The sequence below is a fragment of the Atractosteus spatula genome, chromosome 8 (genome assembly GCF_055471065.1).
Source record: "Atractosteus spatula isolate fAtrSpa1 chromosome 8, fAtrSpa1.hap1, whole genome shotgun sequence".
Lineage (NCBI taxonomy): Eukaryota > Metazoa > Chordata > Actinopteri > Semionotiformes > Lepisosteidae > Atractosteus > Atractosteus spatula.
The window spans coordinates 58,761,633-58,779,107 of record NC_142713.1 but is presented as its reverse complement, the minus strand read 5'-3'; the positions used below and the strand labels follow the sequence as shown (position 1 = coordinate 58,779,107).

Below are 17,475 nucleotides of genomic sequence, written 5' to 3'. Positions count from 1 at the left end.
GGTTTGCAGCCGTTCATCCGAGCGCGCCCCTGATTCTCGCCGCTCTGTCAAAACAGAGCCGGGCTGCATGTCAGTTTGCGAGCCCTGCGCCCAGCTCTCTGACTTGCTGGGCTCTGCAGGCTGCTAGGTTAGTCATATATCCAGTTCGCTGAAAGCCCAGGGGTTGTGCAAAAGACTGGAGACATCTGGAAAGAACTTCCTGCGAGCTATCTTTTTTTTCAGACCGAGAGGCGCTCCGCCGTGCGACTTTTCGGCACCCTCATCAAGAGCTCTCTGCACAGGACCTCTCACATGGCAGCGCGGAACCAATTGCGCTTTCATGGTTTGGGGATGTTTTGATGTACACTGGGTGCCGACAGAAGACTTGTTGACTTCATCTTAAACGTAACCCTTGGTATGTGACGTGTTTTCTAATTTTCTTGCATGAGCCGATCTGCCTCTGCGCTGTGGAATGCAGAATCGTTACCCGAGAACAGGAAAAGACACACCGAGAGACACAGCTGGTACAGAACTCGTGTTCCGAAAGATTTAGTTTTTTTCAGAACTGAGGGGGAAATGTTGCAAGCTTTGCCAAAAAAAAAAGTGTAATGTATGATTATGCTATAGATGAGTAACAGTTACGATTGATTTACTGGATGCCCTTTCGAATATGTGAAATACAGGAGAAAGTGTTCTTTGATGTGGTCAGGGTGGAAAAACCGATTGTCGTCACATTTGTAGGAGAAGTTTGAGTATCCTACATTTTATACAGTATGAACGTCCTGGTAAATGTTCCTGCCAACTCGATTAATTCAAATGCTTCTTTCTCGCTTACAAACCCTCGAAATATTTATCTTAAAATATATTAGTTGTATAGCTCTAATTACCACTTAGCGACAGTCCTTCAGCTGTGATTCTGACTCTTCTTCCCCCGGGGCTCTGAACATTGCAAAAGCCCTCTCTGGCGACCAAGTCCTGCTCATTGACACACTGACCCGTATGAATCACATTTGTGCTTCGAGAAATAGCAAACAGTCTTGAAGCAAACGGGTTTTGCTTCTAGTATAATGATGCATCTTCCTCGTCAGGCGTGATCGAGCTCATTCAAGACCATTTATCTTGAAAACATAAACATCCGTGCTGCTGATGTGGATGAAGCAGTTTCTGAAAACTTGTGTGCTGGGAAAAGTTGGCTCAGTTTTTCTGATCAACGGCATGTAGGGAAGGAAAAAAACCCAAAGGAATAATAGGAGGAGAACCTGGAGATGTAATGAAATTTGTGGTATTCACATCAAGAGAATGCAAGGGACTACATTTACAAGCGAAGATCGAATGTATAATATTGTGTCCGGTATCGTTCACCACGTTATAAAAAGGCTGTCACTCTGGAAGGGAGGTCGGGGAGTGAGCCGGTCTCTTCAGTCCCGAGAACAAGACGATTAGAAATCGATCTGAAGACTTTAGAACAGAACATGTATTACCCACGCAGGCCCTGTGAAGCTCAGAGCCAAGAGAACAGGCACACGGAGGTCTGAAAGCAGGAGGCAGCTTTCCACACGGGCTCCCATTGTGTTGAACTACTCAGCAGTTGCTGAAAGGGTTCGAGAGCAGCGGTGTTCATGTTGCAGGAAGGGGCTCTGAAGGATTGAACGAACGGCTGGATGAGATTGCGGGACTGTGAGAGTGTGATTAGGTAGCAGCTCTCGCTGTGAGGAAGGGGGGGTGGAACCGCGCTCTTGTCAATCACTTTTCTGATGATCGTGGTGAGCCTGACAGCCGTCGGCCGTGCTCGGGGCACTGACAGGGGCGAGAGAGGTTCGGGTCAGAGATCAGGGGCTTTTCAGGAGCCACGCTTTGGAGAAGTCTTCCACTGACCCTGGAGCGCAGGGCCTGGGTCCTCAGAAGAGGGGTGTCCCAGGACCTCCTCCTTGCACGAGTGGGGCTGTGGGCAACCCCTTGCTTGCTGTGTATGTAATTCAGTCTGAAATGTTTTGGGACAGCAGGTGGTTTAATGGGGTGTAACATGAACATGAACATGGGAATCACCCTTGACTTCATGGAGAGCAATGTGTTCCAGACTCCCACAACTCTTGGTGTAAAGCGGTGCCCAACGTTCGTTTCCATGCTTTATCTTAATTCCCATTTCTTTCTCCTGGTCCTTGTTTTTCTGTTGATTTTGAAGAAGTGTGTAGGGTTGACGTTTGTGTATGCCTTCGAGGATTTCAGTACAGTTCTTTTAGCCACAATTGCAAGCAATATTCTGAATGTGATCTTATTAGTGCATTGCACAATTTTAATGCAACGTCTCTTTCTTACAATTCTGCACTTTTAGTTACACATCCTAACAATCTCTTTAGCTATTTATTGCTCCAACATTATCTTGAGTAAAATCAAATTCCTCCTAGATTAACATCTAGGTCTTTTTTAAGTAGCCTCTTCTAGATCAGAATTTCCAATTTTATATTTATTGTTCATCTTTCTGCTGTGTAACACCCTGAACTTATTACATTAAATGTCATCTGCCAGGTGTTTGCCCAGTCTTGAATTTTATCTAGATCTTTTTCTTGGCAGCTCCCACAATGTTAGCTAATGCTTACAGTACATATCTTGGTATACCTAAGTGTAAAGTGTAAACTAGACTGGTTTACTCACTGTATCAGAATATAGATCACTGATATAAATTAGGAAGAGCAGTGGTCTTGGTACTGATCTCTGTGGTACTGCATTAATTATAGCACTGCTAAAGCTCCTAATTGACATTCATCTGTAATTGGTATTCTGTACTCTCTGTTTCAAATCCATTAGACAAATGCATGCTTTAGCTTGAATGCCTAAGACCTTCAATTTAAGAATTAATCACTTACATGGAATTTTATCAAACATCCTTCACTAACACCTCTTCCAGCAGCAACCTTAGTTTTTCCCAGGAGGTCTCCCATCCAGGTACTGGCCAGGCTCACACCTGCTGAGCTTCAGTAGGGCTACCAGTTATGAGTTGCAGTGATATGGCTGCTGGTATATACTGTATAGTGTATATATCTATTCTGATCTACATTGTATATTGTATATATACTGTGTATATACTGTATATATCTATTCTGATATACAGTGCTACTCCTCTGTCAACGTCCCTCTGTCACTGGAACACTCTGAAGAAAAGATGAGAAAATTTCCCATTGGCCCTTACCAATCATGGCCTCCTAATAACCCCCATCTCTGAACTGGCTTCATTACTCTGCTCTCCTCCCCACTGAGAGCTGGTGTATGGGGAGTGTTCTGGTGCACTATGGCTGCTGTCGCATCATCCAGGTGGGGCTGCACATTGGTGGTGGAGGAGGGGATCCCCATTACCTGTAAAGCGCTTTGAGTGGAGTGTCCAGAAAAGCGCTATATAAGTGTAAGCAATTATTAATTATTATTATTATAAAAGGGCTAATAAAAATATTGTACTGTTTAGATATGCAATGTAAAGAATTGTAGTGTGGTGAGTACACTTGGCATGGAATGGAGCTGGGAGAGTGCTGGTGATTGGCTATGAATCGCTCACAAACCGCACAACAGCATTTCCCAGTGGAACAGACAAAGGGCAAAATGGATTGTTACACTTTGAGAGGGTAGTGTTATGTTTGAAGTGGATTCCATGTAGTTGTGTTAAAACTGTGTGTAAAACATACAAAGCAGTTAACTTTCAAAACAGAAGTCTGTCTTGTTCACGACAAGCTGGAGTCCGAGTTGAGGCTGATACTCTACTTGCCTTCACATCTTGAGTGATTGCTGGACAGTGACCTCAAGTGTCTCCTTACGGTCAGACAGAAGCTGTTCTTCCTAAGAGCTCAGCACATGACATGTGCACAGAAAAATGAAAAGTTCGCTGAAGGGCAGAGAGTTCTAAAAGAGGAATTCAAGCTTCAGTATGCTGCTGTGTGTTAACTGCTCTTGTCCTGTATTAAGATAAATCAAACTTCACTTGAAGTTTCTTGGTTATCCTGCAGGTTGGTGAATAATAAATCTCTCAATGTGTTTTGAATGAGACACATATATGTTTAAAAATGTATTAGGGTTTCCAGTGTTTGAAAAACTCACTGTCCATGTCCCATGTCCAAGAGACAGACATTCACTAGGCAGGTTTGTCTTCTTGGCTGTTTCACCAAGGAGCGTGCAGAATATAGAATTATTCAACGTACTATATAGTCTATTTGGAAGAAGAACAAATGTATGGCATTGTATTTTTTTCAACTGTTAAAAGGTTGACCAATGTGCAGGTGAGAGTGTGAGTGTGCCAGCTAATGTGCTCAAGGGTAAGTCAGCCTGGAAAACCATACCTCCCGTGATTGACATTTAAAACACACGTGTGGATTCCAAACCCAGAAAACATGGCCCACTGTAATAAAAAGAGCCTGTTTTACAAGCTTCTGGCGAGCAAAAAACATTATCACATAATTTATATTGGCACGTAGTCATCTTGGACAGCTGAATCCTCAGAAAAGCTATTTAGGAAGACACATCAATAAATTACGGAGAGTCTGTTAGGTGCATTAGCTGCTGTTCTGATGCTTGCGCCTGTTCTCAGGACAGCTGAGGCTCCAATGTGTTTCTGAAGCACTGAAGAGAAGGACTACAGTACATCTGCATGAGCAACGCTGCTCTCCACAAATGGTCCTAGCCGTGACATGATGTGCAAGATTAGGTGCTCTACCTATACTTCCCCAGATCCCTCCTTTTCGTCTCTTATTTCTTAATGGAGTACAAGCATCTGCTGTCGCGTCCAGGAGAGCTGTGTCCGACAGGCTGCTGGGCTCAGTGCTGGGAGCTGGGAGATGACATTCCGAAGGGAATGAGGTGCCAGTCGGGAAGAACCTCTTGCACGCATGAGCCCGGAGCAGAATGACAGCACATTGACCAGTTCGGGTGCTGTTTTTCACCTATTTCTTAACAAGTGCACAATATATACAGCACGAGCACGGATGACACATACTGTTTGTCAGCTCGTGTCACAGGAGCAGCGATAGGATTGTTTTGAGTTTCCCTGAATTCAGTTTCTAAAAAACGAGAGTGTCTGTTTATCGCCATGTAAACCAAGATTTTCTCGTAATATTCACAAAAAGCTTCTTCTGCTCACCTTCACTCTACTGAAATGCCAAAAGAGATGTGGGGCTCACCTCTACTGACATTTTTTGTCCATTTTTTACAGTTTAAATGAGGAGATTCAAAATCTGTTGCTAAAGAATTTCAGAAACTGTAGCAAATACAAATGTCAAGCACTGGAAGGCAGTTAAAAGAGAAAAAACGTTCTCTTAGAAATCATTCCTTATTCAGATCCTGTGCTCTGTTTGTCTTTAACTGTTTCCAGTTGAGAGAAACTACAGCAGGGCTGAGTGGAGACAGAGAACGAGGTCTGATTAATTTTCAGTCCAAGTATGTCACAGCACCAGCTCAGAAACAGCTTTCACTCTGACTCCTACTGTGTCCACTTCATATAGAGAGAATAAACCACAGAATCAAACGGATTTCCACACCCACAAAGGCCTCAGAGATCATGAGCGAGATCCTAATTGACATTATGATAGAAGAATACTAGTCTGTAAGTTATACTTTGCCTTTCAGTTAACTGTATACATTACATAAGCTTATCATAAGCACTGTTTTGGAAATGGTGGGTTGAAGTGTGAAGACGAGACAAAGTCACAGACCTCTACCACTGTTGTCACTGTGGCAGTTGTGGGATTGCTGATAGTTTTTGTCGTCTCTGAAGGTGTGAATTGCCGTTGTGGGTGGGGATGCGGGGGGGGGGGGGGGGGGCAGCGGATGGGAGGTTTTGTTTCTTTCTTGTTTTTAATGAATGTGTTTTTTTTTGGGGGTGGGGGAATAAAAATATGTTATTAAGAATATATGATCATAGGGGGCAGCATGGTGGAACAGCGGAGTTTGCATGTTCTCCCGTGTTCGTGTGGGCTTCCTTTGGGTGCCCCGGTTTCCTCCCACAGTCCAAAGGCGTGCTGGCACGTTAACTGGCTTCAGGGGAAATCTGCCCTGGTGTACGTTTGTGTCTACTCACCCCACTTGTGCCCCCTTCCTTGCCATTTGGAAACTGATGTGTGTTTATCTGAGTCAGCGGTGATATAGGTTTTGACAGCCTGGATAATAGTCCGGAGGTTTTAAAACACATCACTGTCTCAAGACAAAGCCTTACAAGGGATTTGAGATTTGTGATGATGATTTGTGATAATTAGTGGTGGTGATTGGTGAGGAGGTGTGGTGATGATCTTTGATTCTAGTCGTTCCGATAATGGTTCCCATTGCTGTACATGTAACTGAGGTTAACTCCCTGGACTAGAATTAGCTGGTTTTGCTTTCTCACCCTTTTTGTCAGAGGGGAATTCTTCAGGCCCTGATGACTGATTATGATCTCTCATTCTGATTGGTGATGTGATGCACAGAGAACTGGATTTGATCTGGGCTGCTCTGGCTGCAGGGTGTTAATAATAATAATCAATAATTGCTTACACTTATATAGCGCTTTTCTGGACACTCCACTCAAAGCGCTTTACAGGTAATGGGGACCCCCTCCACCACCACCAATGTGCAGGCCCACCTGGATGATGCGACGGCAGCCATAGTGCGCCAGAACGCTCCCCACACACCAGCTCTCAGTGGGGAGGAGAGCAGAGTGATGAAGCCAATTCATAGAGGGGGATTATTAGGAGGCCATGATTGGTAAGGGCCAATGGGAAATTTGGCCAGGACGCTGGGGTTACACCCCTACTCTTTTCGAGAAACTAAATGAACACAGACAGAGAGCTCAGTAACACAAAAGCACAAGGAAGGTTACAAATGAGAGCGAGCCAGTCAACACAACACCTGGATTGGTTATTAAAAGCTAATTGATCCCAGGATCTCATTCAGCCATTTTTTAAAATAAGCCAAGGTATCAATTTCACCTGCACAGCTAGGCAGCTTGTTCCAGACTCCTTCTGGTTACCCTCATTGATGCTGACACAGTTTTCTTTCTTATATTTGATTTTTCTTTTTCAGGCTGTACACTGAAGAGGAAGAAATGCCTCTTTTGAGAAAGGGTGAGTTACTTTTCACATGAAACCCGGCTGGTACCGAGTAATTGGACTCAGCTCCTGAAACCCGCATGAGTGTGATCTGTTTGATGAGGTGAAGTGATGGTGTCAGACTCTGTGGCGTAGAGAAGCTCTGGGTGTACCAATGGGGCAGCCCTGCACGGAGCCTGCGTGTTTGGAGCTGTTGGAAGAGATTCCGACATTTCTGGCCCGTATGCACCCCAGAGTTTGTAAGACATGCACGCCCAGGGCGCGAAGAAAATCTGAACGTGCACACGGCAATCCGGCAGTCTAAGTCTGTCTGGGGAGGACAGACGTGTACTTGAACAGCCTTGTACAGAGGAGATGGCTGTGTTCCAGAGAGCAGGACTGCCTGCTGCCGGGATCTGGTGGTGTTGTATTGCGTTCCCTGGGGCTTACCCCACTGCCAGAACTCAAATTCACCTCCTGCGCCTGCTGTTAAGCAAGCAGCGTGTTTCCACAGATCCAAGATCCTCGGTGCCGGGCCTGTCTGTTGCACAGAGCAGTGTGGGCTTGAGGGGGAGTCTGCCGTAAGACTCCACGCTTTCCAAAACATCTTTCACTGTGGATCGTGCATCCCCCACCCACCGTGGCAGGAAACAAAGGGAAACAGCAACAGATCTCCCCCTCCCCCTTCCTCCTGGCTGCGAGGGGCTTGGCACTGCTTCTGGTGTGCTTGGGCAAATTTAAATATGTCCAGAATTAAATAAGAGTGTAATACTGTCAGAACACCGGAAATGTGTGCTGGGCTTTTTGCTTGTGCTCTATGACCTCTAGCTGACCTCTGACCTCCCGCTCTTGTGTTTCAGTGAACCAGCTCCTGCTGCTGCTCCTCCTGCTCTTGTGTTTCAGTGAACCAGCTCCTGCTGCTGACCTCCTGCTCTTGTGTTTCAGTGAACCAGCTCCTGCTGCTGCTCCTGCTCTTGTGTTTCAGTGAACCAGCTCCTGCTGCTGCTCCTCCTGCTCTTGTATTTCAGTGAACCAGCTCCTGCTGCTGCTGCTGTCCTCCTGCTCTTGTGTTTCAGTGAACCAGCTCCTGCTGCTGCTCCTCCTGCTCTTGTGTTCCAGTGAACCAGCTCCTGCTGCTGACCTCCTGCTCTTGTGTTTCAGTGAACCAGCTCCAGCTGCTGCTCGTCCTGCTCTTGTGTTTCAGTGAACCAGCTCCTCCTGCTGCTGCTGACCTCCTGCTCTTGTGTTTCAGTGAACCAGCTCCTGCTGCTGCTGCTGTCCTCCTGCTCTTGTGTTTCAGTGAACCAGCTCCTGCTGCTGCTCCTCCTGCTCTTGTGTTTCAGTGAACCAGCTCCTGCTGCTGCTCCTCCTGCTCTTGTGTTTCAGTGAACCAGCTCCTGCTGCTGCTCCTCCTGCTCTTGTGTTTCAGTGAACCAGCTCCTGCTGCTGACCTCCTGCTCTTGTGTTCCAGTGAACCAGCTCCTGCTGCTGACCTCCTGCTCTTGTGTTTCAGTGAACCAGCTCCAGCTGCTGCTCGTCCTGCTCTTGTGTTTCAGTGAACCAGCTCCTCCTGCTGCTGCTGACCTCCTGCTCTTGTGTTTCAGTGAACCAGCTCCTGCTGCTGCTCCTCCTGCTCTTGTGTTTCAGTGAACCAGCTCCTGCTGCTGACCTCCTGCTCTTGTGTTTCAGTGAACCAGCTCCTGCTGCTGCTCCTGCTCTTGTGTTTCAGTGAACCAGCTCCTGCTGCTGCTCCTCCTGCTCTTGTGTTTCAGTGAACCAGCTCCTGCTGCTGCTGCTGCTCCTCCTGCTCTTGTGTTTCAGTGAACCAGCTCCTGCTGCTGACCTCCTGCTCTTGTGTTCCAGTGAACCAGCTCCTGCTGCTGCTGCTGTCCTCCTGCTCTTGTGTTTCAGTGAACCAGCTCCTGCTGCTGACCTCCTGCTCTTGTGTTTCAGTGAACCAGCTCCTGCTGCTGCTCCTCCTGCTCTTGTGTTTCAGTGAACCAGCTCCTGCTGCTGCTCCTCCTGCTCTTGTGTTTCAGTGAACCAGCTCCTGCTGCTGCTCCTCCTGCTCTTGTGTTTCAGTGAACCAGCTCCTGCTGCTGCTCCTCCTGCTCTTGTGTTTCAGTGAACCAGCTCCTCCTGCTGCTGCTGCTCCTCCTGCTCTTGTGTTTCAGTGAACCAGCTCCTGCTGCTGACCTCCTGCTCTTGTGTTTCAGTGAACCAGCTCCTGCTGCTGCTCCTCCTGCTCTTGTGTTTCAGTGAACCAGCTCCTGCTGCTGACCTCCTGCTCTTGTGTTCCAGTGAACCAGCTCCTGCTGCTGACCTCCTGCTCTTGTGTTTCAGTGAACCAGCTCCTGCTGCTACTGCTGCTGTCCTCCTGCTCTTGTGTTTCAGTGAACCAGCTCCTGCTGCTGCTCCTCCTGCTCTTGTGTTTCAGTGAACCAGCTCCTGCTGCTGCTCCTCCTGCTCTTGTGTTTCAGTGAACCAGCTCCTGCTGCTGACCTCCTGCTCTTGTGTTCCAGTGAACCAGCTCCTGCTGCTGCTGCTGACCTCCTGCTCTTGTGTTTCAGTGAACCAGCTCCTGCTGCTGACCTCCTGCTCTTGTGTTCCAGTGAACCAGCTCCTGCTGCTGACCTCCTGCTCTTGTGTTTCAGTGAACCAGCTCCTGCTGCTACTGCTGCTCCTCCTTCTGGGCTTTGTCCTGTACAGCCGGGTCCACCGGGCCGCCCCAAGGAGCAGCGACCCAGGTGCGCCAAGCTCGGCAGAGGCAGCGTCACGCGTACAGCATAGAGAGACTGATCCTGTTGCATGGGAACACATCTGCTCTTTTTCGTTATTCTAAGTAACTGCTGCTAGACTTACGAGCAGGCGGTTCTGACCTTCCTCAGTAAACCAGTCTAGTTCTCTACTGGCCGTGCTCTGATCACTGGGCCGCCATGTACAGCAGGACCACCTCTTGCAGTCTGAGCTGCCGGGGAAGATCAGGTTGCCTTTGAAAACAGCCTAATCAGGCACCTGGGAGGCCAGAGTTCAATTACCCATCTCTTTCTTTCTTAACTGTATGGATCCATTTATTTTGAAAATATTTAATTCAATAATAAATTGCTTTACTGAGGGTCTGTCTCCCCAGTAAAGGAATAAAGTTTCAGTTCTCATATGAGAGAAGGGCTGTACTGTCAGAAGAGCACAGGTGACTTCAGGAAAGAGAGGGACTGAAGCAATTATACTTGTTGAACCAAGACAGGAAATCAGCCACTGGAATTAGAGAGGAACCACAGTTTTATAATCAAAGTACTTTAAAATATGAAAATACCTAGCACTTGATACATCTTTTTTATGAATATAAAAACATTATTGGCATGGGATCACATGATAGGAATATACAGTACTGTATACAGTCCTTCAAGAATGACTGCACTTGTAGTGTTAATTTTTGTCTTTGATAATATATAGAGTATGTAAATATATATTTTGATTTTCTTTTAAGTAAACTGTACATTTATCTTTTTCTGAATTCAGAATTAACAGAACAAGTCAAAGAATTATGTGATAGTTTAGTTTTGGGGAGATCAAGGCCTGTCTGTGTTACACAGTTTCTATAGTATGGCCAGTGGTCACTGTGCCTGTCCTCTCTGGGCAGCTAGGTCCAGCTGTGTCCAGTGTCTGTGGTCATTGTGCCTGTCCTCTCTGGGCAGAAAGGTCCGTCTGTGTCCAGTGTCTGTGGTCAGGCTGTGGTCACTGAGCCTGTCCTCTCTGGGCAGCCAGGTCCGTATGTGTCCAGTGCCTGGCCTCTCTGGGCAGCCAGGCCTGCCTGTCTATGGTCAGTGTCTATGGCCAGGCTGTGGACACTGTACTTCATCATGGTCTCTTTCTCCTTGTTGCCTCTCACCCTGGTTGTTGTGTATTCTCTGTATAGGTCCCGGTTGCTCTCCAGTTTGTATTGTTGTGTCACAGTCGGTGAGATAGTGTTGTTAGGTTTGTACTGTAATGTGACTCTGATTAGAGGGGTTGTAGCAGTACTATTCTAAGGCTGGTTAAGAACATAAGAACAGTAACAAATGAGATGAAGTAATTCAGCCTGTCTAGTGGGTTTGGTACTGAGTGGTTAATTGATCCAAAGATGAACCCTGTGTGTAAAGAGTGTCCCCTGTTCTTGGTATAATGCGTGTCCACACAGAGCCCACGTGTGCCCCCTGACTGGGGGCTGGCGTGAGTCACACTGGAGGTTCACAGGGCGCCTGCGGCGCCTGCTGTCATTTCAGGAGAGGTAAACCAGCGCGGCGCTGCCGAGGACGGGCCCGACCAGGAGATCCTGGTGGTTATCTGCGCGGCGGAGGATCGAATGGGCGGCACCATCGCGGCCATCAACAGCGTGTACAGCAACACCGAGGCCCGGCTGCTGTTCTACATCGTGACGCTGCGGGACTCTGTCAGCCACGTCAGGTCCGGTGGCACGTCCTGTCCAGCTGTCCGCCGGGTCGCGCTCTGTGCTCCCTGTCCGCCAGCCGCTGCCCGGTCTGCCCCTCGCCCGCAGAGACGCAGTGAGCAAGACTGGCGATCTCCAGTTGTGGCACTTCAACACTTCTTGACGCTAGTAGTTGGCACTTAGTACATATTTTGTTTGCTCATTCAAATACACTGATGCAGAGTGAAGTCACACTTTATTGCTTTGAAAATAAGTGTTAGCCATGAGAGAACACTGCTTATAAATATCACTTATCAATAGCAGCCTGGCACCCTACAGCAACTGTTGTGTAGTGATGTTTGAGAGCCCAGCGGATTACATGTGCTGCTCAAAAGATACTGGTGACAGAGAAATGTTTCTCCTGGGAAGTCATTCAAAATAAACCCCGGACGGTTCATTCTGAGAGAGACTGGCTCTACACAGCTGGATCACAGGCCTTTTCCCTTTTTCAGGAAATGGATTGAGAACTCTGAGTTAAAGGAAATCAAGTTTAAGATCCTGGAGTTCAACCCCATGATACTGAAGAGCAAAGTGCGGCCAGTTTCCTCCAGACCTGAGCTTCTGCACCCTGTGAGTACAGCAGCCCGCGCAACAGGCAAAACGGGAGAGCTCACGGCTCTTACTGCAAAACAGCACAATTTTCACCCCTGTTCACTGTAAGAAACACAAGTCATCAACTGCTTTTTGTAATAAAGCAGGTATGTCATCTGTAAACTGTCCCATGCACGAAGCATTCCTTCATTGTTTCCATATTTTTCTTCATTCTAGTTGAATTTTGTGCGCTTCTACCTCCCAATGCTCGTCTCCGAACACCAGAAAGTCATCTACTTGGACGACGACGTCATTGTTCAAGGTACAAAATATATTTGAACTTGGTAACGGTGATCAGGCGCGTGGTTTTCATACCGCAGACACCTCTCCCACCTTCACTGATGGGGGTCAAAACATTCTCTGGGGTGAAAGGATTAAAGGCTCTCCTGGGTCAGACGTTGCTGGAATCCACTATCTGTATCAAGTTTCACCTCTGTCTTGCAGTTTGACTCCGAGCGCTCTGCAGGTGTCTGCGGGTCCGCCTCCTCCGAGCGCAGTGCGATGGGGCCCGTAGCCCTGAGACGAGGGCAGTGCAATGGGACCCGTAGCCCGGCGACGAGCGCAGTGCGATAGGGCCCGTAGCCCTGAGACGAGCGCAGTGCGATAGGGCCCTTAGCCCTGAGACGAGCGCAGTGCGATAGGGCCCTTAGCCCTGAGACGAGCGCAGTGCGATAGGGCCCGTAGCCCTGAGACGAGCGCAGTGCGATAGGGCCCTTAGCCCTGAGACGAGCGCAGTGCGATGGGGCCCTTAGCCCTGAGACGAGCGCAGTGCGATAGGGCCCGTAGCCCTGAGACGAGCGCAGTGCGATAGGGCCCTTAGCCCTGAGACGAGCGCAGTGCGATAGGGCCCGTAGCCTGGCCACGAGCGCAGTGCGATAGGGCCCGTAGCCTGGCCACGAGCGCAGTGCGATAGGGCCCGTAGCCCTGAGACGAGCGCAGTGCGATAGGGCCCGTAGCCCTGAGACGAGCGCAGTGCGATAGGGCCCGTAGCCCTGAGACGAGCGCAGTGCGATAGGGCCCGTAGCCCTGAGACGAGCGCAGTGCGATAGGGCCCGTAGCCCTGAGACGAGCGCAGTGCGATAGGGCCCTTAGCCCTGAGACGAGCGCAGTGCGATAGGGCCCGTAGCCCTGAGACGAGGGCAGTGCGATGGGGCCCGTAGCCCTGAGACGAGCGCAGTGCGATGGGGCCCTTAGCCCTGAGACGAGCGCAGTGCGATGGGGCCCGTAGCCCTGAGACGAGCGCAGTGCGATAGGGCCCGTAGCCCTGAGACGAGCGCAGTGCGATAGGGCCCGTAGCCCTGAGACGAGCGCAGTGCGATAGGGCCCGTAGCCCTGAGACGAGCGCAGTGCGATAGGGCCCTTAGCCCTGAGACGAGCGCAGTGCGATAGGGCCCGTAGCCCTGAGACGAGCGCAGTGCGATAGGGCCCGTAGCCCTGAGACGAGCGCAGTGCGATAGGGCCCTTAGCCCTGAGACGAGCGCAGTGCGATAGGGCCCGTAGCCCTGAGACGAGCGCAGTGCGATAGGGCCCGTAGCCCTGAGACGAGGGCAGTGCGATAGGGCCCGTAGCCCTGAGACGAGCGCAGTGCGATAGGGCCCGTAGCCCTGAGACGAGCGCAGTGCGATAGGGCCCTTAGCCCTGAGACGAGCGCAGTGCGATAGGGCCCGTAGCCCTGAGACGAGCGCAGTGCGATAGGGCCCGTAGCCCTGAGACGAGGGCAGTGCGATAGGGCCCGTAGCCCTGAGACGAGCGCAGTGCGATAGGGCCCGTAGCCCTGAGACGAGCGCAGTGCGATAGGGCCCGTAGCCCTGAGACGAGCGCAGTGCGATAGGGCCCGTAGCCCTGAGACGAGCGCAGTGCGATAGGGCCCGGACTCAGCTGATGCGGCCTCTGCTTCTGCCCCCAGGGGACATCCAGGAGCTGTACAGGACCGGCCTGCAGCCCGGCCACGCTGCCGCCTTCGCCTCCGACTGCGACCTGCCGTCCACCCACGAGATGGTGCGCAGTGTGGGCATGCAGGTGAGGCCAGCTGTGCACACGCGTGTTGGGGGGGGCACGCTGTTTTTACAGCAGCGGTGTTGGTGTACAGACGGCCAGAAGAAAAAACAAAACAGGAACAACAATGTACCTTTATATTTGCATAGAAAGTCAAGCATTAAGCAATGATATGGCTACAGGTATGAGCACTTAAATCTGTTGGTTTTGCAGTTGAGGAGCCGGTATCTGTGTTCTGATGGGAGAAAATGGAAGTTATTCGACGGAGTTTGCTTTACGCAAAACACAGGAGTGATAGGTGGAGGAGAGGGCTGGAAGATCAGCGCCAATGACCTTCTGACATATTTTCACAAGGAAATGTGTGTGTGTGGTGTGGGACACACTTATATACCCACAGCCATTAACTGAAGTGGCTCGTGAGACGGGAGAAAAGGAACTGGGCTCTTCTCGGCAATGTCTGGCGTTACAGAAACGTGTGGTGGGACTGGTGAACGTCTGTGGGGTTTGTGTACCTGCCCGTATGGTGGCTGCTGCTGGGCCATATTCATCAGTGTTACAGTCAGGGTATGATGGGGTTTTTTAACAAGGAGGAGGTTTGAGACTTTAGAAACTCTAACATATGTGGAGAAAAAAGAAACTAGCGAGAATCACATTTTTTTTATATATATACTTCTAAGAATTGTTTCTCACCTTGCTAAGCTGAAGCATGTGTGCCTTGTCTGAAGAACTACCAGTGGCAAACATTCCTGTAACAAACTGTTGAAGTTGTTGAAGTTTCCGTTGAGTCAAAGCGCTGCTTTGAACGCTGGCCTGCCGGGCCAACACAACAGGTATTGACACATACCAAGAACTGAAAGAGTACAGATACGGTGATGGCATTTGCCCCATCTTGCTTATTTTGTGCTTTATTCATGCTTTTTTCCCCATGTAAGTCAAGTAAGAGCAAACACCCATCTACAATGATGACTTTAAGACCCATTTATACAGCAGGGACTTTACTGGAGCGCTCGGAGTCAAGTGCTTTCTTCAGTATATGACCCGTGTATATGAAACAGGATATGGCTCCGTCTTGTATAATTTCAATCCAAACGTGTACCTCTCCCTCCTGTCTATTAAGCGTGGAAACTCCTCCTGGAGCTGCAGGTGTAGTGAGACCCTGGGCTCCCGGCTCCAGGGGAAACGAGCCTTTCTGTCCGTGTCTTCCCAGACAACCTACATGGGCTTCCTGGACTACCGGAAGCCGGAGGTGCGCGAGCTGGGCATCAGCCCCGGCACCTGCTCCTTCAATCCCGGCGTGATGGTCGCCAACGTCACGGAGTGGAGACGCCAGAGGATCACCAAGCAGCTCGAGAAGTGGATGCAGCAGAACCTCAGGTCAGAACGTCGGCCAGGTGCCGTACCCGAGCCACACCCAGCCCCCCCCTCCAGTCCTCTGGGAGAGGGCGATTAAGAACCCAATCCTGCTAGACGAGATGGGTGCCTATAAACGGCTCTTGATAGAAAATGACACTGGAGCATTCTTGGGCGGCGGGGGGGGGGGGGGACAAAATGTCACACCCTGACACTGTAATGAGCTTTCATTGATAAATCTAGACGCGTAGGACACTAGAACAGTTTGACAGCCCACTCACCATAGCCGATACTTCGCCGGCAGCCAGCGGTCTCACTGGGCCAATTCCCCCTCGTGTTTCAGGGACAACCTGTACAGCAGCGCCATGGCGGGAGGGGTGGCCACACCCCCCATGCTGATCGTCTTCTACCAGAAACACTCCAGCATCGCCCCCCTGTGGCACGTCCGGCATCTGGGTGAGAGCTGCTCACGCCGCCGTCAGAACAGCAGCTTCCTCCTTTCACAGACTCCCCATAACCTGCCTCTCGCTTTTACAACTGCAGCACTGTAGGCAAAGGGTTCCCCTGGATGTCTGAGGACAGGGAAAACCACCGGTACTTTCGAAAACCACTTAAATCGGCGTAGAACTCAAACCAGGACAAGCAGTCTTTGTAAATCAGGCTCACTTTTACGCGATTCCTTTTCCTATCAGTTTGAAAAACAATGTTAGCACCCCTAAACCTGGTGCTAAGTTGAAGGGTAAAACAATCAGGACAGTTGCTTTTAAAGGTTTATCTGCCTCGTTTAGTTAAAAAATCTGGACACCACTGAATCCACCAAATACACAGACAATGTGGCTTCGAATTCCACAGCTGTGCTCTGTGAGCCAAGCTGCCCGTTTTCTCTAAAGAAATTAAAAACAGCCGATTTTTCTGGCAACGGAACAAACATACTAAGCAAATTTATTAAATGTTAACAGAACGGGAATATCCACTGTGGCCAGTATAAATTCTGCATTGAAACCGAGAGATAACATTTTCCTGGCAATGTTTTCCAATTATTGAAAGCTATGACACAATCAGGATTAATACATCAGTTTATAAAGGAGTATCCCTTCAAACAAACAGAACAGCCGACTGAAGAGCGCAACCTCATCCTCACTGCCCTCTCTCCTGGCCAGGCTGGAGTCCGGACACGCGGTACTCGGACCAGTTCCTGCAGGAGGCCCATCTTCTGCACTGGAACGGCAGGTTCAAGCCCTGGGACTACCCCTGTGTGCACATGGAGCTGTGGGAGCGCTGGTACATCCCAGACCCCATGGGGAAATTCGCGCTGGTCAGGCCCAGCAGCTGAAGCTGCGCCCCCCCACCCCCCCTCAGCCCCGAGGTGTGGTCTGGAAAATGGTCCTCAAGCTCTGAAGGGAGGGTGTGGCACCAGACAGGGTTCGATAATGGAGGTTACGTCTCGTCAATTAAAAAGCTCGCTATTATCGTGTGCAGCAGGATCAGGCCGTCCCAGTCCCGAGAGAGCCTTCAACTAGCAGATGATCCAGACCAAATACCAGGGATGATCCGATTCCTAATTCATATAAATACTTCAATGCATTCAATATTGTCAGGGGTGGTACAAATACCAGAGAAGCTTGTGGCTTTGGAGGACTGGTGGCGCCCATCTCCGTTTATGCCCTCAGGTATTTGTGCCACATGGAGCCCAGACATTCAGTTATGCCTCTGAGCAGTATGCCTGCATTATTGTGCAACCACAGTCAGAACAGAGATTTTCAAGGCCCGCAGGCACCACCGTGCTGTGAAGAAACGTCAGTTCGAGAGCCACGCAGCAGTGTAAAAAAATCTTTTGCTGTGGTTTGTGTTTAAAGTTAGATGTGCATGAGTGACTTCGCCATTATCGGCACTGCAGGACACGTTTACCAGGCTTGCATCATGTTGCAAAAATGAAAATGGGATGAATCATTTATGGAAAGTAATTTTCAGGAAAGTAAAACAAGATGAAAAATGTACCAAGAATGGATTACTTCAATTCAGCTAAGAAATGTGTCTTCTCCACATATAAAATTTGAA

At 49.4% G+C, this 17,475-nt stretch overlaps 1 protein-coding gene across 1 annotated transcript; it reads left to right on the top strand.

The window, feature by feature from the left end:
• The first annotated feature begins 209 nt into the window (after positions 1–209).
• Positions 210–17,403, top strand: glt8d2 (glycosyltransferase 8 domain containing 2). Its single transcript, XM_088923474.1, has 10 exons — positions 210–394; positions 7,012–7,052; positions 9,671–9,763; positions 11,279–11,459; positions 11,934–12,051; positions 12,250–12,334; positions 13,979–14,091; positions 15,275–15,441; positions 15,761–15,873; positions 16,578–17,403. The coding sequence occupies exons 2-10, from the start codon at positions 7,034–7,036 to the stop codon at positions 16,748–16,750; spliced, it is 1,062 nt and encodes a 353-aa protein (XP_088779600.1). The 5' UTR covers positions 210–394; positions 7,012–7,033; the 3' UTR covers positions 16,751–17,403.
• The last annotated feature ends 72 nt before the right edge of the window (positions 17,404–17,475 follow it).